The sequence below is a fragment of the Macaca thibetana genome, chromosome 8 (assembly GCF_024542745.1).
Source record: "Macaca thibetana thibetana isolate TM-01 chromosome 8, ASM2454274v1, whole genome shotgun sequence".
Classification (NCBI taxonomy): domain Eukaryota; kingdom Metazoa; phylum Chordata; class Mammalia; order Primates; family Cercopithecidae; genus Macaca; species Macaca thibetana.
Genome location: NC_065585.1, coordinates 135,620,240 through 135,643,327, shown reverse-complemented (window position 1 = coordinate 135,643,327; position 23,088 = coordinate 135,620,240). Strand labels below are relative to the sequence as shown.

General features: G+C 39.8%; 1 protein-coding gene across 1 annotated transcript in view; it reads left to right on the top strand.

The window, feature by feature from the left end:
- The window catches only part of MCPH1 (microcephalin 1), a 111,501-nt gene that overhangs the window by 70,999 nt on the left and 17,414 nt on the right, over positions 1-23,088 (top strand). The window contains exons 11-12 of the mRNA XM_050801080.1: positions 1,932-2,094; positions 20,696-20,773. Coding sequence (XP_050657037.1) covers positions 1,932-2,094; positions 20,696-20,773 — 241 coding nt within the window. The remainder of the gene's footprint in view (positions 1-1,931; positions 2,095-20,695; positions 20,774-23,088) is intronic.

Sequence of the window (23,088 nt, the reverse complement as noted above, 5' to 3'; positions counted from 1 at the left end):
TTGTTTTCTTTTATCATTTTTGCCTTTATTTTTTTCCAAATTTAATTATTTTTCTTGACTCAAGCACAGATTCTCGGGTTGAAGTGGTGATGAGGCCCAGATCTTGACTCACATATCTTTTCTACCCTAAGGATCTCTAAAAATTTAAAAGCATGATATAATTCAGCCCTTTCATTTTACAGATAAAGAAACAGGTCTTGAGATGGACATACCTAAGATCACTAGAGACAAAACTAAGAAGGCTGGGTGCATTGGTTTATGCCTATAATCCCAGGGGCGTGAGTTGAGGGGCCCAGGTGGGCATATTGCTTGAGACTAGGAGTTCAAGACCAGCCTGGGTAACAGCAAAACCTTGTGTCTACAAAAAAATGCAGAAGTTAGCCAGACTTGGTGGTGAGTTGCCTATAGTCCCAACTACTTGGGAGGATAAGGCAGGAGGATCACTTGAGCCCAGGAGATCAACAACGCAGTGAGCCATGATTGTGCCACTGCACTCCAGCCTGGGCAACAGAGCAAGACCCTGTCTCAGAACAATAAAATAAAACTAAGGAACACCATCATTTGGAAGGAAGAGTGTTAGAGACAGTCTGTATAAGAGTCGACAATAACGTCTTCCTCTTTGGAATATAATTTTTGGAGAGGAGAGATGTTTATTTATTTATTTCTTTCTTTTTGTTTTTTTTTTGAGATGGAGTCTCGCTCTGTCGCCCAGGCTGGAGTGCAGTGGCGCGATCTTGGCTCACTGCAAGCTCCACCGCCCAGGTTCCTGCCATTCTCCTACCTCAGCCTCCCGAGTAGCTGGGACTACAGGGGCCACCACCACGCCCGGCTAATTTTTTTGTGATTTTAGTAGAGACGGAGTTTCACCATGTTATTGTGTATATCACAGTGTGGCTTAGAAAGCCCTTCATTGGGGATTTTTTAAATTTTCTGGGAGAGAGAAAACCAATGTCAGAACTAAAGGCATAGAAAGGTTATTTTAAAAGGGAGGAAAGAACTGAGGGTTGTTTGGTAAGGAAGTTGGATGGAAGGAATATATTTTTTAAAGGATATTTTAAGTATTAAGGGAATGACAGAGCAGGAGAGAAGCGGTAATGGTCATGAGCTTTGTGACAAATAGGTCCCAGATTTGATCTGATGATTTAATAAAAAGGGTCTTTTTTCCCCTTTTAGTAGAAAAACTGTGTGTTGATACTCAATAAATGTTACGTTTTCAAAATAAAATAAGTGAGGATCTTGGTTCTGAGCATGCACAGACAGGTTCAAATAGGCCTGAAAAACAAATTGTTGCGCCGATGGGAAGAGTGTTGGTCTGATGTCAGGGGCCTGGTTTCCTTTTTTTTTTTTTTTTTTTTGAGGTGGAGTCTCGCCCTGTTGCCCAGACTGGAGTGCAGTGACACAATCACGGCTCACTGCAACCTCCACTTCCCGGGTTCAAGTGATTCTTCTGCCTCAACCTCCCGAGTAGTTGGAACCACAGGCACGTGCCCCCACACCTGGTTAATTTTTGTAGCTTTTAGTGGAGACGGGGTTTCACCATGTTGGCCAGGCTGATCTTGAACTCCTGACCTCGTGGTCCGCCCATCTCGGCCTCCCAAAGTGCCAGGATTATAGACGGGAGCCACCGCGCCCGGCCAGGGGCCTGGTTTCTGATGCTGGCTCTGTCCCTACCCGGCCCAGCCACTGTGGGAAGCCATTGACAACCTGTGGGCTTGTCTTCTGAGCCATTAAAATAGAATTGAGATCTGAAGTTTATTTCCCCAGGTTCCAAACCATTGATTGTAAGTCAGTTAAGACATAGGCACCATAACCAAAATCAGTTTAAAATGTTGGCTTTCTAGTTTTATTATTACTAATATTGAGTGTAACTGCCTTGATGTTCGTGTGCAACAAACTCATTCATTTTGTTCATTTTCCCCCCGATTTGATAGAAAGCAGAATGTCGTCATCCAGGTTGTGGATAAATTGAAAGGCTTTTCAATTGCACCAGACGTCTGTGAGACCACGACTCACGTGCTTTCCGGGAAGCCACTTCGCACCCTGAATGTGCTGCTGGGAATCGCGCGTGGCTGCTGGGTTCTCTCTTATGATTGGGTAAGCCCTGTGTGTGAACTGCATATTTTAAAACAAGGCATTTTGATAGAGTGGGTCACCCTGAGGTGCTGACATCAGCACTCAGGCCGGCGTGCACCCTTGTGGATCTGCACACTTTCCTGTGAGCTGGGAACACCCGTCTTTCCTCCTGTTGGTCTTCCTTGGGCTGCTGCCCTTCAACAAGTGCCAAGTCCTGGGGCAGCAGGAGGACGGGGAGGGTAGAGAGCAGGAAGTGAGTAGCCTCTAAGATAAATCAGAAGCAAGATTAGAAAGACGCTGAAAGAAACGCAGAATGCACGTTCTCACAGTCAAAGAGCGTTCCTCTATGTGTGACCAAGAAATACTATGACCTGTGGTGGTGGTGGTTTGCAGAGCCAAAATAGTTCAGCGATTGTTTGTACAGATGGATTTACTTAGGATGAAACATGTTCTTTCAATCCCATTTGGATAGGTTTTATCCTATGTATATCTATCTGTAACATCATTTGCCCTTATTTCTATACATTAAAGATAGTTTTTAAAAGTACGTAATTATTTTCGTTATTCATAACAATTGAAATGATCTGTTATTAGTTCTATTTTTACTTTGATCCTCAACCTAAGGTTGCTCCAAAGCATTGCTTTCTGATGACAGTAGCATCATCTGTTACTTGTGTTACCATTTTGCATCTGTGGGATCCGTCTTTCCTCCTCCTCTCCCAAGAATATATTCTATTCATACTCATACTGTGTTCATTTAAACCAGTAGAATTATAACATGCAAAAGCTACACATGTATTTTCAAGAATGGCCATGGTCTTTTTTCCATGCTTTGACAGAGTTTAAAGAGATTAGTGCTTCTAGTTGTGAAGTGGAAACGCTGAAATTCCGAAAGTAAGCACTATTGATTTGCATTGGTGGCAATTGGGGATCACTTTACCTAGTTATATACTAGTACTGCTTTATGTTTATTTGGGTGAAAGACAGTAGTCCCCCCCTCATCCAGGGTTTTGCTTTCTGTGGTTTCAGGTACCATAGCCTGAAAATATTAAATGGGAAATCCCAGAAAAAAACAGTTTATAAGTCTTTAAATGCATGTTTTTCTGAGTAGCATGAAGAAATCTCAGGTCATCCTGCTCCATTCTCCCTGGGATGTGAATCATCCTTCATTCCAGCCTGTCCATGGAGTAGGTGCTGCTTGCCCTTGCTTAGTAGCCTCTTGGTTATCAGATAGAACCTCTTGGTTTTGCAGTGTTTGTCTTCAAGAAACCCTTATTTGGCCTAATAATGTTCCCCAAGCACAAGAGTATTGATGCTGACAACTTTGATATGCCAAAGAGGCGCTCCAAGGTGCTTTCTTTAAGTGAAAAGGTGAACGTTGTCCACTTAATAAAGAAAGAAAAACGGTATGCTGATGTAGCTAAGATCTATGGGAAAAAATGAGTCTTTGACTTGTGAAATTGTGAAGAAAGAAAAAAAATTGTGCATAGTATGTGTAGGGTTCAGAACTATCCACAGTTTTAGGCATCCCCCAGGGGGCCATGAACTGCACCCACTTTGGATAGGGTGGACTACTGTCTATTTAATAACTCTAGCATCAGTGAATGAGTTCTGTGTTTTATTTCTCTCCAATTCAGATTGTCTCTGTATCTTCATCTGACTACTCCCCTTCCCTCAGGTTTTGGAGGAAAAAATGTTATTTCTAAAGATATGCATCTGTACAGGATTCTTTACCTAACTTATTCTTTTGGGACTTTGAGAAGTCCATAGAGGTCAGACGTGAGAATGTACTGCCTTTGCTGTCAACATGGATAGAGACCTGCTCCCTGGTTGTCTGCATGTCTCTGCTCAGTGTCCTGCCAGTGCTCCCCAACCAATCATACACAGAAACAGAACTGGGTGAAATTTTAGGTTATTGTATCTCTTCTGGGATTACTTGATATGAGAAAGGTGGGCATTAAAACACATTATTTAATAAACTTCTGATCTTTAGTCTGGACTCCTTGCCTGGAGGGAAGAACCTGGGGCACTCAGACACGTAAGTGAATGAATGAGGTACAAGGCAATCAGAAAAGAAAAGGTAATAAAAGGCATGTAGGTTAGAAAGGAAGAAATAAAGCTATCTCTATTTATAAACAACACAATTTTCTATGTAGATAGTCACAAGTGATCTACAAAACAGCAATTAGAACTGACAACTGACTTGGGCAAGTCATCCAGATGCAAAAGTTCCATTGAAACTTCAGTATAAAGCTAATAAAATAAGTGCAGGATCTGTATGCTGAAAACTACAAAATGCTGATTTTAAAGATCAAAGAACTAAGTATATTAAAAGACATGCAATGTTCATGGATTGGAAGACATAGTACAGTGAACATGTCACTCCTCCCCAAAATGATCTATAGATTTAACACATTCCATTCAAAATCTCAGCAGAATCTTTCAAGATACATACACACTGGTTCTAAAATTTCTGTGGAGACGTTAAGGAACCAGAATAGCCAAAACAATTTAGAAAGAAAATAACAAGGAGGGGGACTGGCACTACCTGGTTTTGGGGCATCCCTTCAAGCTGTGGTCCTCAAGGCAGTGTGGTATTGGTAGACACATAGAACAGATAGAGAATCCAGAAATAGACCCCAAAAATATATCCCATGGGTTTTGACAAAGGCATGAATGCAGTTCAGTGGAGAAATTCAGTCTTTTCAACAAGTGGTGTTGGAGCAGTTGGACATACACAAGCAAGAAAAGGAACCTTCCCAACACTTTGGGTGGATCACCTGAGGTCAGGAATTGGAGACCAGCCTGGTCAACATGGTGAAACCCCGTCTCTACCAAAAATAAAAAGAACAGCTGGGCGTGGTGGCACCTGCCTGTAGTCCCAGCTACTCAGGAGGCTGAGGCACAAGAATCACTTGAACCGGTGAGATGGAGGTTGCAATGAGCCAATACCATGCCACTGCACTTCAGCCTGGGTGACAGAGAGACACCCTGTCTCAAAAAAGAAAAGGAAAGGAAAGGAAAGAAGAGAGGAGAGGAGAGGAAGAAGGAAGGGAGAACCTCATTCTGTACCTTACATGAGCCAAAAAAATTACATCCAATGGATCATAGACTAAATGTAAAGGTATAAAACTTCTATAAGTAAACAAATAAGAAAAATGATCTTGGTATAGGCAAAGAGTTCTTAGATACACCAAAAGCATTATCAACAACAGAAAACATTGATAAATTAGATTTCATCAAAATTGAAAGCTTTACTCTGTGAAAGATATTATGAAGAGATCAGAAGAAAACATTTGCAAATCTTATATCTGACAAAAGATTTATGTCCGGAATAGATAAAGAACTCTCAATACTGAACAATAAGAAAACAAACAGCCCAAACAAAAACTGGCAAAGAAGAGACTTGTATAGACATTTTACTGAGGACACACAGATGGCAAATAAGCATCTAAAAAGATTCTCATCATTATTGCTCACTTCAGAAATATGGTGAGATCCACTACATATCCATTAAAATGGCTAAAATAAAAAATAGCAGTCGCATTCTAGCAAGGAGCCAGCGCAGCTGGAACGGCTGCTAGTGCGAGTGGGAAGTGGTCCAGCCACTCTGAGAAACAGTTTGGCAGTTTCACAGAAAGCTAAATGTCCACTCAGCAGTCCCACTCCCAGATACTTGCCTCGGAGAAATGAAAGCTTGTGTTCACACAGAGTCTGTACGTGAATGTTTGTAGCAGCCTTACTTATCATCAAGTGGACCTGGAAACAGCACAGCTGTCCCTCCAGTGGGTGAATGGATCAACCAGCTGGACCGTCCATGCTGTGTAGTGTACGGAAGGAATCGAAGGAATGGTGATAGGTGCAGCAGCTTGCATGACTCTCGGGGGCATCACGCCGAGTGGAATAGCTGATCTCAGAAGGTCACGTACTGTATAAGTCCATTTCTTTGTCATTCTAGACAAGGCCAAACTGTAGGGAAGGAGAACAGATGAGTGGTTGCCACACGTTAAGGTGGGAGTAGCATCTGCCTCTGCAGAGCAATAGCAGCTGTCATATCTTTGGGGCACTGGAATTGTGCTGTGTCGTCAGTGACAGTGGTTACAGAATCTATGCATGTATTAAAACACAGAGAACTGTACACACATATGCACACACGAGTAAATTTTATTATTTGTAAATTTAAATTAAAAAGTATATCTAGGCCGGGGACAGTGGCTCATGCCTGTATTCCCAGTACTTTGGGAGGCCGAGATGGGTGGATCACGAGGTCCAGCAGTTCAAGACCAGCCTGGCCAAGATGGTGAAACTCTGTCTCTACTAAAACTACAAAAATTAGCCGGGCACGGTGGCAGCCACCTGTAATCCCAGCTACTCAGGAGGCTGAGGCAAGAGAATCGCTTGAACTCAGAGGGAGGTTGCAGTGAGCCGAGATCACACCACTGCACTCCAGCCTGGGCGACAGAGTGAGACTCTGTCTCAAAAAAAAAAAAAAAAAAAAAAAGTATATCTTACATATCTAATGTGCTTTCCAAATGGAGATAGTTGGGCACTGGTAGGACCAGGCTAGTGTCTTGGTTTCAGAGCTAGGTTTCCTTCTGTGTGCTGAAGTTTACAGGCTCCCGTACCTTCAACTGCTGCCTCTGTCCCTATATTTCTATTAGCACTGAAGCTTCATCCCAGCTGTTCTATCTTAAAAAAATTAAAAATAATTTAAAAATTCAACTTTCCCTAAATTGCTCTTTGCCCTCTGTGCTACCTTTTTTCCCCTTGTTCATGGCAAAGGTCACAAATGTGTGTCTGTATTGCCCTTGCCTTACTGATGATGTTGCTATTTGTGAATAGTATCAACTCTTGGGAGATTGTGAAGGCCTAGATGGCCTATGGCTTCAGGTGAAATATCTGTTAGTGTGATTACAAGGTAACCATGATGGCTGTCAGGTATAATATATCACACATATATAAATCACACAAACGGATATTTATATTGTATTGATGTTCATAGGTTGCTCCTGACTTGCACCCTCAAAAACTTTAGAAACAAGCTGAGTTACTTTCTCTATTCATCTCAGTCTTCAAGAAGACAAAGATGACTGCTGCTTTTTGCATGGCCCCCTCCTTTAACTTTTAAATAAATTCAATAGTATAAACATAAGAAATCTGAGAGAGGATAGTTGCCACCACCATTTACAAAGCCATTCTACATAATGTTTAAAGCTTAGCACCCAATTTAATATTTATCTATGTCTTGTATATAACTTCAGATATAAACTTCACAGTTCCAATTTCTTTTAGGGTCAAGATTTGAAGTATCCATATCATATATTATATACATTGACTTTGTACAAGGAATCTCTCTTTCTGTCTCTGGCACTCTCGCTCTCTCTCGTCCTCCTCCTTCTAACCCTGTCTCCAATGCAGTTGGGGGATTCTTAAAATATTCTCTTTGGCTAGCAGTATAAACTTGCCTCCAAGAAAAACATTACTGAGCATGTTTTTATTTCAGGGTTTGTGTGGTATTCTCTGGAAATTTCTTGTAAAGGAGAGTTGTAGCAGTTCTTCAGAATTAGATGGTTGTATGTGGCCCAGCTAGTCATATCAGAAACTGTGACGATTTTATAACAAAATTCAGTTTGAATTTTGACTTAATGTTTTTGAGAAGTTTATTGGCAATTTTTCCATGTTTACAGCAGTTCACACCTCCAGTGTTAGCTCTACTGTTTTCAGGAAAGAGAATAATTTATGTTTTTCCTCCTTCGTGACCAAATTGTCTGGCAGATACATGGAAATAGAAAACCATGCCAGGAGTTGCCGAGCTTCCTATTTATGGGAGACAGGAAGTAACACAACGGAAAAATAAAGAAATTAATTTGACCAAAGTGTCCCTTTAGACTCGCATTGTTTTGTTATGTGTTGTTCAAGCGTAGTACAATTTGAACCTTTAAATACTCTTTATCCCACTCTCACTTAATTTGGTGTTTCCTGCATTTTCCTGTGACTTATCCACAATTCTACTTTCCCTCGAAGCCCTTTTGTGGATGCTAAAATACAAGCGGAGTGTCCTATGATCCCGTCTTCCCCTTTTCCAGCTACCACTCCGTGTCAGTCTGTCCAGCACAGTGAGGAATAACTCAGCCTGTATTCAGATTTTAAGATTTTGGTCCTGAGCAGCTTGTGAAAAGGATCTGATAATAGAGATTTAAAGCTAATTCACTTATGAATTCAAGTGTAGGGCTTAAAAGCTAAATCAGCTTTATAACAAAATGTCAAGGCCGCTAACTATCAACAAATAATCTAGTGTTTTCTTAATAAAAAATGATGTCATCATGACTATTTTCTTGAGATAATGTGATCCACATTGAACTTAGTAAGCAGTGAGTCAGGTGAGACATGTTTTTATCAGAGGTGAACATAGAATCCATGAACTGTTAGAAGAACACACGCAGTTCACTCAGTTCATGCCTCTCATTTTACATTAAAGAAATGCTGAGGTGCTCTCCTAAAGCTATAACTCATGGTAGAACCAGAAGTGAAATCTCGGCTTTTCACTGGTGTTAGTTCATCACCCTGCATTCCCAAGTCTATTCAAAAGGGATCATCTTGAAAAACCATTCTCTTTTTAACCTTAAGATGGCAGATTAACTTCATAACTCATGTTAGGAATAATTTTCAGCCACACTGTACTTGGTGTGTCACACTGACGCTGAGTTTCTGAGGGTTCCCTTCAGTTCTCTCTAGCAGACATTTATTGCTCGCACTTGCAAGCTAACTAGGATCTCAGGCCTGGGTCTCTGAACTTTCACGACTTGATTTCAAAGTCCTTTTTATCCTGCTACAGATTATACCTTGGTAAAGGACTTTGTACTTCACAGAGTATTTTCCGATGCACTGTCTCACTGGATCCCGACAGAACATTTTTGCAGCCGAGAAGGATGCTGCAAATAAACAGTGAGTTTAGTGATGAAGACTCTGGGCAAAACTAGTTTGTCTGACTTGAATGTGGATCTTAGAAACACATCTCTGTCATGGCATTGTTTTAAGGCAGTGACTATGAACAGCTATCTCCAGGACACCTAATTTATACATTTTCCTTATTAAAATAATGGATTCTGGTTTTGCCCAGGCATAGACACAGAATTTGTCTGCTCCTTTCACTTGAGGTGGTTCCTGAACAGTGCCGGAGCTCGTTCTTTGCAGAGGCTCCTGCAGGCTGCGTCAGCGTGGCCACTGGCCACTGGGAGCATGGGGAGCAGGCGCTGCGGTCTAGGTCCTCCATCCCCCTGTCTGTTGCTCCTGGCAAGACCCCAAGGTGCGCATTTCCCAGGTTGGAGCCGCCGTGCTTCCCAGGACCGTAGTCTCCTGATTGAGGACAGATACCAAAAAGTGATTCATCTGGAAAATTGAGGGCTTTGGTGCTGCCCTCCAGGAGGACATTTGAAAAGATGTGGACAAGCCTATGAGTGCTAAGAATGATGAATGTTGGAGTTTGAAAGAGTCAACGTGATTTTTTTAGTGGGAGAAGACTGTGGAGTCACCCTGAGATGCAACCACAGACATGATTAGGAATAAAGTTTGATCACCATTTTCAAACTTTTACATTAATATTTTTTCTTTAATTTTCTAAAGGTGCTAGACGGAATCTATTTAATGCACCTGGCACAGAAAAGCCAGTGCACGGGTCCTAAGGCTGCACCTTTGCAAGAAAGAGAAATACCTGAGGCACCAGGAGTGAGGAGGACAGGTGTTGGAGAAGGCTGTAGGGCCCCAGTATGGCTGTGCAGATCAAAGCGAGGGAGGCAGAAGCCATCAGACTGTTTTAACTCCAGAGTGGCTCTGGCCTCTCAGCAAAGAATGGATTGCAGGGAGGTAAGAACAGGGTGGGCAGCAGGAGGCAGCTAGGATCATCGAGGCGAGAAATGACTATAGCTGTGTCTAGAGGAGGGGTTGATAGGTGGGGAGGAGAGAGCAGGTCGGCGCACTTCCTAGGAAGATCTAGTGGAATCTGTAATGTGAGGTGTGTGGGAATGGAGAAGTCAAGAAGACTCCCACCTAAATTTTTTCCTGGGGCAACTAACTATAGATAATGGTGCCATTTGCTGAGTTAGAGAATTCTGGGGGCAGAAAATTGTGTGCAGGGTTTAGGGTACAATAAAAAATTGACGTAGGCATATTGAGTCTGGGATTCCTACTAGACATGAGATATCACATATCAGATTATATATATGTACATGTATTCAGAGGAAAGGTTATTCACTCCAGCCATGGTAACTGGAAGGGAGTGTAGAATGAAGAAAACAGTGAGTTTTGGTTTGAGCTCTGGGCTGTGCCGCCATGCAGAAGTCAGGCAGAAGGGGGAGGCAAGGGGACCCGGGAACGGCTAGCTAGCAACCTGGGGGAGACACCAGGGGAACGTGGCGTCAGTCAGAAGAGGGACTGTTTCAGGAAGGAAGGATGCTCAGCTGTGCTGAGTGCTGCTGGAAGGTGAATAGAGGAGACAGAAGCCACTGTTCAATTTCATCAGGTGGATGTTGTCAGAGACCTTGAAAAAAGCAGGTTGAATCCAATGACTAAGAGAGTTGAAGAGTCAATGGTACATAAAGCAGGGGAAGCACTAGGGTTATGTGTAATGGTGCCATTTGCTGAGTTAGGGGTTATTATCAGACGTATTGCTCATACGTTATTCCTAGACGTACTGCTGCTGCTACATCAGAGAGATTGGTTGGCAGCGAATGGGACACCATGAAGTGTGACTCGAGCCCTCTAGTATTGCCAACGGCAACACAGATCATCATCCTGGTGCTTGGCAATGTGGTTGCATTATGGTGAGTTGAGTGTGGCCTTGAGAAGCATTTGAATCTGTTGGCTGAGTTATCAGGGAAAAAAAAATTTAAAAAGTAAACTAAGATTATGTGTATTAACAAAAAAGTTGCTGTATTTGGCAAATCCTTTAAATGGATAAGGCTAACAGGTCGAGAGGGTACTTGTTGCCACCCATCCTTTTCCAAATCATAGCCTTCAGGGATCACACTGTTTGTCTTTACTTTTCTATTAAGTTGGATCAACCGCGAGGTAACACAGGTCTTCACTGTAGACCTCAGTTCCCCGCCTTTGCTTTATGACTGAGACCTCTAGGACTTCAACTTGGTCCATGCTGAACTGCAGCACAAATTCCAAGCTTTGGCCCTACCTAAAGGTGCACTTTAACCTTTGCAGTGTTCTGCCAGGCATCTGAATTTTCACTTTTGTTTCTGACATCTCAATCAAGCAGTTCTCGCTGTAAGTATTAAATAATAGCACAGAATATCTTAACTTCAGGTCTTCATTGGAAAATTCAACCATGGTTTGATTTTATCTGTAACTTCAAAAACTGTCTTCAGCTGTCCATCATTTAGATATCATTTAGATGTCCCTCAGGGACTTTGGGGACATTGTTAACCATCTATTCTTTCAAGGCTTCTTAACTCTATCCCCAAGTTAAAATAGATTTCCAAGGAACATCATACTTCTGTTACAGTCTCTGTGTGAGGACCCTCTGTGAATTTGGTTTTAGGCACAATGTTAATCTTTTTGAAGAGAACTGATGTAAGAAATACTGGATTTTAGAAAACTTGTACTTTTTTTCAAAGCTATAATTGACAACATTGTACATTTTGCTACCTGATACTTCTGATGTATGATCCACCTAATGCATTTCTCCTAAAATTCATTTCCAATGAATTGAATAGGAATTCCAAATGAAATGAATTTCATTGGAAAATTTAGTACAGAAAATTTGTTAGACTGTCCTTAACCAGAGAGTGACAATTATGTAATGCAGTTTTCTCAGCTAAACTAACAGCTTGCCATAGGTTCATAATAGATCTATTTTTTAGTTGTTTTTCATGGGTTCTTGTTTCTGAAAGTTTCTCTGCCAGAATATTAAAGTTCCACCTAATAATTTAACAAGCATCGTATATATTAATAATATATTAATAATTAGTAATGTTATTAAAAATATTTAATAATATTAAATACTTTATACTAATTTTTAGAATATTAAAACTTAAAATTTAAAAATTTTAAATTAAATATTTTATATTAAATCGTTAAATTAATATTAATAATAACAATTATTTAATATAAAATTATTAATGATATTTCATATCCAATTATTGATTGGCTTAAGTAATTAATTGATTAACTGATAATGATTATTGTTAATTATTGTACTCTTGGGTAATACAGAGACTGCATACTTAGCTTTGCCGTGTAAATACCATTGTCTGCTTCCTGGTTAGTGGCTCTAGGGAGGCTATGGCAGCGTCAAGTGCTTTTGTCCTTACCGTGGCCCCACTCTTCCTCTGTAGGCTGCCCACGATGTTTTGCTATGCCACGTATGTATTGGTCTGTTCTCACACCGCCATAAAAAAATGCCCGAGCCTGAGTAATTTATGGAGAAAAGAGGTTTCATTGGCTCACGCTTCTGCGGGCTGTACGTGAAGCACAGTGGCTTCCGGGGAGGCCTCAGGAAAGTTTCAATCATGGCAGAAAGCAAAGCCAGGAAGCGGCCCCATCTTCCATGGGCGGAGCAGCAGGAAAGGGCGTGGCGGTTCTACACACTTTTAAACAACCAGATCTCCTGAGAACTCATTCACTATGCAGTGCCAAGGTGGGATGGGGCTGAACCATTCGTGACAACTCTGCCCCCAGGATCCAGTCACCTCCCACCGGGCCCCACCTTCAATTCAACCTGTTATTTGGATGGGGACACAAATTCAAACTGTCAACACACACCACATCTCCGATGAATGTTACGCAATTTCTTTATTCCTTTTTTTTTTTTTTTTTTTTGAGACGGAGTCTTACTCTGTTGCCCAGGCTGGAGGGCAGTGGTGTGATCTCGGCTTACTGCAACCTCCACCTCCTGGGTTCTAGTGATTCTCCTGCCTCAGCCTCTTGAGTAGCTGGGAGTAGCTGGGATTACAGGTGCACGCGCCATGCCTGGCTAATTTTTTGTATTTTAGTAAAGACGGGGTTTCACCATGTTGCCCAGACTGGAATCGAACTCCTGAGCCCAGGCAATCCCCCCGCCTCTTCCTTGTGAGCCACCACGCCTGGCCCTGCGGTTTCTTTCGACTTTAGTTTGGCTGGGTAACAACAAAATAAGAAAGAATATACACACATACTATTATTCACCGTCTTTTTTCTTTTTATGTAATTCTAATATTCTGTGTGTACAGTTTATTGTAGTAGATCGTTTATTTCAAGTGTTAAATTGTAAACAGTAGTTTTGACAGTATTTTAGAGACAACCGTACTCTCCCTGGCACAAGGAAGAATGTTTTAAAAATGTAAGTGTCCTCTTTAGTGGACACTGGTTAGTTATCAATTGCCAGTCCTTCGAGGGCAGAGAATGTGCCTGTGTGCTTGCATAGCCCCAGGACCTAGGATTGGACATGGAACTCAGTCCTCATTTATTGAATGAATAAATGAGTAGATGGATGACCTGTTTTTTTTTTTAAATCTCAGAATTTCTTCTCACCCCTGATGAGTTAAAAATATATTACATAAAAATTATGCATCAGCCCAAATTGCAAATTACCCATGTAGTTAATGTGTTTCTTGTTAAAATTCATTAATATAAGATGACCTGATGTTCATTTAAGAAAAACAACTTTGTAATTCAAACTCGCGGAAAGATTAACAAAAAATAGTGATCACTCTTAGTAGCCATAATATTTGGTTTATTGTCTGTGTTGGTAATAATTTCTGCTGTGTTTTCATACAGTGAAGTGATGTTTCTGCTATTTATTTTAGTTACATTGGAATTTGTTATATTTATTTCTTTGTTTTCCTTTTGATAAGAGAAGTACGCACTTAGTTATTTATAAAGATGTTTGGACTTCACATGTGAGTACAGTGGTGACATGCTGGGTCGCCCTGGTCATTGCTTAGCTGTATTTATAAAGTGGATATTACTGAGCAGTTAAGTCTTAACATCTGAGAATCACCCATTTTCATTTTTGGAAACTGGAAAGGATTAGGTAGAGTGCAAGCAGAATAAATTGAACTTAAATGTCTGTGTCCAACTGCGTTGAGCTTTTTCGTAAGAATATTCAAGCCTAGGTCAGCAAGCAGCTTGTTTTCCCTCTCACCACCTGGAATTCAGTCTCTGTCAGTCAATGTCTTTTAAAAGGGAAATGCGTTCTTAACCACATACTATCAGTACTTTATTACTCATCTTCCCTTTCTTGGTTAAATAGGCTGTGTTAGATATGTAGCTTCCTGCCCCTTTCTTTATGAGACAGCTAGAGCGGTGCTTTTTAAACCTTACTAACGTGTGGATCACCTGGGGGATCTTACTGAAGTACAGATCCTGGTTCAGTGGGTCTGGGTCTGCTCAGGCTTGAGGTGAGGTCCACGCTGCTGGTCCTGTGACCCAGCATTGGGTCCCCAGGATGCAAAATACGACAGTGCTTGGAAATGGTTTAAAAAAAAAAAAACAACAACTTTTTTTGAGATGGAGTCTCACTCTGTTGCCCAGGCTGGAGTGCAGTGGCACGATCTTGGCTCACTGCAACCTCTGTCTCTGGGTTCAAGCAATTCTTGTGCCTCAGCCTGTTGAGTAGCTGGGATTACAGGTGCATGCCACCACACCTGGCTAATTTTTGTCTTTTGTAGAGACAGGGTTTCACCATGTTGTCCAGGCTGGTCTCAAATTCCTGACCTCAAGTGATCTACCCATCTTGGCCTCCCAAAGTACTAGGATTAGAGGCATGAGCCACTGCACCCAGCCAGAAATGGTGAATTTTGAATTTGAGTTCAGCTCTTCTTCAATTCATAGCCCACCTTCGTTCTAGCATCTACTTCCAAAGATAGCCTAGAGAATATTTTTTATCTTCTATAGCTGTAAACCTTGACATGGGCATTCTCTGACCGCTCTGTGTTTTGAAAAGATTAGTGGATAAGGCAGTGGATTTTACTGCTAACCCTGCTACACCGTCGCTGTGTAACCTTGGGTAAGGCAGTTTCTTTTTTTTTTTTTCTTTTTGAGATAGAGTCTCGCTCTGTCGCCCAGGCTGGAGTGCAGTGGTGTGATCTCAGCTTACTGCAAGCTCCACTTCCCAGGTTCACGCCATTCTCCTGCCTCAGTCTCCCGAGTAGCTGGGACTACAGGTACCCACCACCACGCCCGGCTAATTTTTTGTAGTTTTTAGTAGAGACGGGGTTTCACCGTGGTCTCGATCTCCTGACTTCGTGATCCACCCACCTTGGCCTCCCAAAGTGCTGGGATTATAGGCATGAGCCACCGCGCCCGGCCAAGACGGTTTCTTTATCTGTAAAAGAATGGAAAGATTTCCTAAATAAAGTACTCAGTATACACTCAATAAATATTAAATACTGTTATTATTCAACAAGCATTTTTGACACTGATCACTAGCCTTCATTAAAAGCATAACTTGGATGAACCTTGAACACACAGAGTGAAAAGAGCCAGACACAAAAGGCACATGTTGTATAATTCCTTTCATACAATATATCCAGAATAGGTAAAGCCATAGAATAGAAAACGAGGTAGAAGTTACCAGGGATGGAGGGGAGAGAGGGATGGGGAGTGATTACTTAACAGGTACAGGATGTTTTTCTGGGGTGATGAAAGCGTTTTGAAACTAGAAAGAGGTGCTGGTTGCACAGCATCATGATACAAAATGCCATTGAGTTGCACACTTTAAAATGGTTAATTGTATATTTTGCCAATTTCACCTCACTTAAAAAAGTCCATATGTGGGAAATTGCTTTGTTAAGGCACGACTACAACTACTAAATAGGTTTGTATTTTTAAAAGAACTTTATGGAATTATAGGAAGCATTTCTTGATGCTATGAGATGTGTTGGAAATACAGAAGAATAGCTTATTTTGGAACAGATATTATTGCCTTGAAATTTTGCCAGTTCAAGCTGGTCTCTTCAGAAGACTAGACCTTTATTTTCTGACTTGCAAATGCTTGGGACGTAAGTACCCTATTATTTTGTTGTTAAAAATTGTACCATTGACATCCCCAATTTTTTCTCCTGAAGTTCAGTATAACCTAGAAATAACTTCATTGCTATACTATTTCATTAACTACACGGGTACTTTTGTAGTTAAAAATGATACATAATGTCTTCATGTGGCAGAAACATTAACCTGCCCCTTGTCATAAATCCGTAAAAAGGTGGACATTGGTTTAAACCCAGTTGTTGAATTCTGTGCTTTTAACCAGTATATTACACTGTCTAGTTGGGGAAGAATCACAAATATTCTTCTTCTTTCTCTAGAAAAATCCATAACAGCATACAAACTAGCAAACTCTCATAAATGTTGTTTGAGAAAACCAATTACCCTAACAACTAAGACAAAGGATCTATAAAATCTGATGAGAAAAATCTTTGTAATTTGATTTTTATAATTTTGTTAGCTTAAATTGGCAACAAATTAATAATTATTACTTTTGTTACTCTTATAATAAATAATGTAAATAATTTTAAAAAACCTCATAATAAATAACCTTCCATAAACACCTACAACCACACTTTTTACCACAGTCGGTGGAGTGAGAGGTGGATGGAGGAGACAGTGGCAGAAACACCCCAATCACTTTCAATGATTAAAGTAAAGATATGTCTAACTTTACTCCTAAAGTATCATCCAGTAAAGTGGAATGTAAAACATACTTTTGAACTGTTTGAAATCAGCTACATTCCTGTGGCTCACATCTGCGGGACAAGTTTCTAACTATCAGATTTGATTTTTAATTAATCAAGTGGTATTTTATACAAGCAGTCCCCAACCTTTTTGGCACCATGGACCAGTTTTGTGAAAGACCATTTTTCCAGGGACTGGAGGATTGAGAGGGTGAGGGAGGAATGGTTTCAGAATGATTCAAGCACATTACACTTATTGTGCATTTTATTTCTATTATTATTACATTATAATATATAATGAAATAAGTATACAGCTCACCGTAATGTAAAATCAGTGGGAGCCCTGAGCTTGTTTTCTGCAATTAGACAGTGCCATTGGGAGGTGACGAGAGACAGTGACAGATCCTCAGGCTTTAGATTCTCATAAGGAACGTGCAACCTAGATCCCTCGCATGCACAGTTCACAGTAGGGCTCACGCGCTTATGAGAATCTAATGCCACTGCTGATCTGACAGGAGGTGGAGCTCAGGTGGTAATTCAAGCAATGGGAAGTAGCTGTAAATACAGATGAAGCTTCCTTCACTGGCTCACCCGCCACTCACCTCCTGCTGTGTGGCCTGGTTCCTAGTAGGCCACAAACTGGTACCAGGACCCCTATTTTACGTGGTACCAGTTTGTGGCCTACTAGGAAGTCTTTTGTATGCAAAAGAATATTGTTGACTTTTGCCACACGGAAGCCCCCCTAGCCCGCCTCCCCCCGCCTTTTTCCTTTCCAGTTACATTCCCACAGGTATTCTTAGTACCACAACTGCAGTTGAACTTCACAGTATGGTGGGTGGTAAGCTCTGGTGGGCGGTATGCTTGGATAAGGCTGGCTATTTAGAAATGTGGAATAAATTTACTGTTATGATTAACAGTAATGTTGCCTATCAAAAATTGTGAATGTTAAGAAATGTTTTCAACACAATCATTAATGCTTTCCAGTGAGTTAAACCAGCTTCATGTTGCAGTTGTATTTTTTATACCAGTAGGGAGTCATTATTAAATGGGGTCATGTTTTCAAGCCCAACTTAAAATCCCTCTTACAGATTGCCTTCCCCCCACTGCCAAGTTTTCTCTCATCACTTAGACATTGAAATAATTGCTTGTTGTTTTCCCTCTTTAAATTTTTTTTGAGAAGTCAAAAATTGAATACCTTGTTCAGTGTTTTTGCTTATGAAATATTTTGTGAATAAATTTTGGTTTTGGCTGAAGAAAATTTCTTAGGCAGTTAAGAAAATAAGCTAATGAATAAATAAAAATTAATGTGATTGATCCTAATTGGAGATGTAACATTTGCCGATATTTAGCAGTAATCCTTTTGATCACTCAGATATTTGTAATTCTTTGAGAAATAAGAAGTTGAGAGGGCTGGGTGCAGTGGCTCATGCCTGTAATCCCAACACATTGAGAACCTGAGACAGGGCTGACCAATACTGTGAAACCCCATCTCTACTTAAAAAAAAAGAAAAAAATTAACCAGGCATGGTGATGTGTGCCTGTGGTCTCAGCTACACAGGAGGCTGAGGCAGGAGAATTGCTTGAACCCGGAAGACGGAGGCTGCAGTGAGCCAAGATTGCACCACTGTACTCCAGCCTGGGGGACAGAGGAAGACTCTGTCTCAGAAGAAAAGAAGAAGAAATAGGAAGTTGAAAAGAGCTTAGGGAAGCACTGCAACCACTGGCCAGCACCAGTACTCCATCATAGTATATGCTTTTCACTTATAAGGAACTGTAATTTAAACTGTGGACTTTGGGTGATAATGATGTGTCAACATGGGATGACTGGGTACAACACATGTAGCACTCCAGTGGGAGACACTGAAATGCATGTGTCAGGGCAGGAGGTGTATGGGAGCTCTCTGTACCTTCCTCTTAACTTTGCTATGAAGCTAAAGTGGCTTCGAAAATATAAATACAGAAAAAAGCTTGTGCTTTCTATAGATTGATTTGAACATAGACACATTAACATAATAGATACATTGATTTGAACATAGGTACATTACGTTGAACACTTTAGGTTTTTATGATATCCTATATCACAATAAATTGAAGAAGTCTGTCTCACAAAGTTGTTCAAAGAACTCTAATGCTGTCACTGCTCCTTCCCTGCCTTGAACAAGAGGGTCTTACCCAGTGTAATAAGGTGGGAAATAAAGTGTGCATACAAATCAGACAGGAAGAAATAAAGCAGTTTCTATTCACAGATGTAGTTACTATTTACATTCATCAGCAAGGTTTGGGTTTTATGAATGATAATATTACAATGTAAAAAACACTATTTTCATTATGTAATGTGTTACCTACAAGGTGCTGAATTCACTCTGCCCTTCTTATGAGAAACATGTTGGGCCAACCTTTTGTTTTTAAGTTTGCGTACAGCCTTACCTGTGCTCTTTCAAAGTAGCTTTTCGCTATTTTTAACACTCTACTAAGGTAAAGATGCGTTTGGCCAATGAAACTACTGGAGCAAAATGTTTACACTGTATTTCTGATTTGATGATTTTAATACAACTGAATTAGTGTTTTCTCCTATCTCTATACAATATTAATTCCTGGGATGCCTATGTAAATTAATTAATTTACTGACCAGAACTCTACTTTAGCCTCTTATGGTTTTATTTTCTTAACATTTAGAAAGGGCTAAATTCAGAGGACATAAATTTTCTCCATGAGGTTGTTTAAATTCGGTTGACATTTTAATGTGGATTGTATTTGAACTTGAACGTCACACGCATTTTTAAGTCTGGTTCCTGGCTTCTGTCACTGGTCCGTTGTATTTCTCACTGTACTGTTCTTTTATGTTGCCTCTTGTCTGAAATGAACCTGATTTTTACCTTTTATTTTCTGGGTTAATTTTATGAGTTTGTGGGGAGCCTCACATATTGTTAGTATATCTCCTTAAATAACATGCATTGAGGCTGAGGTTGGCAGATCAATTGAGGCCAGAAGTTCGAGACCAGCCTGGCCAACACGGGGAAACCTGATCTCTACTACAAATACAAAACAAATTAGCCAGGTGTGGTGCTGGGTGCCTGTAGTCCCAGCTACTCGAGAGGCTGAGGCAGGAGAATCGCTTGAACCTGGGAGGTGGAGGTTGCAGTGATCTGAGATTGCACCACTGTACTATAGCCTGGATGACAGAGTGAGAGTCTGTCTCAAAAAATAAATAAACAAACAAACAGGAATTATATAATCCAGCTTTATTATTTTAGCTCTAAACTTCTGGTGTATAGAGACGGATTTTCAGGGATTTTGGTCCTGGAGTAGAGACGGCTGCAGAACCTCAGATATTACTGAATTAAAAAGGAAAAGATTGTATTGATCATTTAAAAGTGTGGGGATTCAAATGCTAAGAGGATAATGATGATGATGAAAGCTTGTTTATGGGACATTTTACTCTTCCAAAGTCTGGGAAGGAATTTCAAGTGTATTCCGGGGGACTTCTGAAAGTATTAACCAATGTTAGAAACAAAGTCGCAAGCCAAAGGGATTGCTTTTGAATTTAGGCTTGTGATCCATCTTCTGTTAATTCACTGTTTTAATTAATAAAAGTCTGGAATATTTATAGAGGACTGTTTATAAAACTTCACAAATTAGAAACTTGGAATTAAAAATATGTATATAATATTTCATTGTGTAAAAACAGGATAATATTTAAATATTTGGCCTCATGAGAATAATGACTCAGATTTGTTTTGAGACTTTCTTAACCAAGTTTTTATTAATATTCATAACATTTATGCAACATGAAGATTCTGAAGGGACTTTATTGTTTGAGAACACATCTATTTCAGATCTGCGGAGTGTATCACTGCTGAATTTTTTGTTTTGTTTTTGCTGTGTCTTCAAAGTGACTCTTGGTTTATTGCCTGCTAAGCCTAATAAATGTATAATAAATCTGCTTATTGTATCACTTGCAGGTGCTGTGGTCTTTAGAATCGGGTCAATGGATTTCTGAGGAGCCATTCGAACTGTCTAATCACTTCCCTGCAGCTCCTGTAAGTCAAATATTGTTTTATGATGGTAAATGCAATTTGGTGTTCTCAAGAAATTATTATAAACGTAAGGGTAGAATTAAGTTTTTATCAAGTCAAGCACAATTATGCCCATAATTAAAAAGACATTCACAGAACTTAACATCTTTTATCAATTTATTTGTGGGAACAAATGTGAGAACGTGAGACCATTCTGCAAAAAGTAGTCAGGAATGCAGTCCAAAGAAAATTTAATGATTAAAGTCCTCAGAATTGAGAAAAACAAAATTGAAAAAAGACTGAATTCTTGGGCAAGTAGTCTTATATCTTGCTTAATGTTTTTCCTGTTGATAGAGGCAGAACTGATAGATGTAAAAATTATGGCTTGCTGGTGCTGTGGTAACAGTCTTTATATTTTTATGACTTTCCTAAATTTCACTTCAACTTTCAAATGCTTCATGGAAAAGTTCTGGGTTCTAATTTTTTTTAAGATGAAGTAATAATTAAGCGGGTAATTTAAGGTTTGGTTGGATATAGAATTGTGCGGAAGTTGCCTTTCATGTTCAAAAATGTTAACTTGCTTGTGACAGTTTATTCATTCAAAAGATTAATATCTGAAAGATAAATGGTGATTTTTATCTGCCACCCGTATTGTTATATAGCTGTTTGAGTAGGCCGTATGGCTAAAACATAAAAAGGAGTTGAACTGTGCTCCCTGATCACTGTAGTTATCTAGGTTGTTGGGTTGTTTGTTTTCATTTTTAAGATTACTGTTTGATTTCCTTTCAGCTTTATAAATGTTTTCTTAAGGAGAGAAAAGTTCCTCTTAGCAAAACTGTTTGTTTGAAATACTGTGTAAGGAACTGAAGTGTAAAGTAAAAACACAAATTCCCCCCATTCTCGGTCATAAGAGATTATATATGATGCCCAATGACATAATGAGATTTGTCCTTGAATTTTGTTTCACCTGCCTACATGGAAAATTGATATAAATTGTGTTGTTGCCAGTTTTTCTTGCATTATCATTTCCCTGCCTAAGTATCCATCACTGTTGTCATTGAAATATCATAGAAACTTGTTGTTGTCTTTTGAGGCTGTGAAATTTTCTTATTTTCCGTTGTTTTTCAACTTGATACAAGGCCATGATACTGTTGTTGAATTCATAAAACCTTCTTAAATATAAAGTAGATACAGTTCTAAGGTAGGGAGGTTCTTGACTCAGTTAAATAGTTGTTGGAAAAGTGGACCTTGGTGGAAATAAAACAGAGCCTTGACTTTGCCAGAGTTCATCACTGACTCAAAATATGTAGCAACACCTATGTGTTCTAAAACTACGTCAAGGGAGCGGGGAGAAGTTGGCGTAAAATAAATTAGATTTTAAAATGGAATAAAGAAAAAATAATGGTACAATAGAAGGTAAAGACAGACATATAGTAGATGCTAGTTGTGGACTGGACTCTGAACTTCCTTGCAAATGACTCAGAAAAGAATATATGAGAGATTGCCTTTAAATTATAAAGCTTTACACAAATGTTCATTAGTATTAATTGTACTATGAAAATTTCAAAAGGAGTTAAAACTCTAGGAGTTTATGGTTTTGTAATCCTGAGTATAAAGCTGTGTTCTCAAATTTTCTTTTCTTTCTTTTTTTTTTTTTTTTGAGATGGAGTCTTGCTCTGTCACCCAGGCTGGAGTGCAGTGGCGTGATCTTGGCTCACTGCAGCCTCCGCCTCCTGGGTTCAAGCAATTCTCCCTGATCCAGCCTCCCGAGTAGCTGGGATTACAGGCGCCCACCACCACGCCTGGCTAGTTTTTGTATTATTTGATAGAGATGGGGTTTCACCATGTTGGCCAGGCTGGTCTTGAACTCCTGACCTCAGGTGACCTGCCCACCTCGGCCTCCCAATGTACTGGGATTACAGGTGTGAGCCACTGCGCCCGGCCCCGTGTTCTCAAATTTTCTGTAAATATTTAAATATATTATGAACATCAGATTTTGTTTTTGCACTTTGAAACACTTTTTTTTTCAGTTTGCTGATTGACATAAAAAAATCTTACTAGTGTCAATTATTTTTTTCCTTAAGTAAATTTAAGGGTGAATCTTGAGACATATAGCTTTGTAAATTTCTTAAATAGAAGGCTTTTCTCAACTACAAATTAAATTGTAGCCTAGTTCTATAAAAATATATCTTACTAGAAAAGAAAACACACCTCTGTTTTAGAATAGTGAGAAGATAGTAAAGTTTCTTTGTCATAGAATGAAATGTATAATTTTCCTCATCATTAAAATCAAAGGTTTCCTTATCACAAGGCACAATTAGTTCTTTCAGAAACAAATT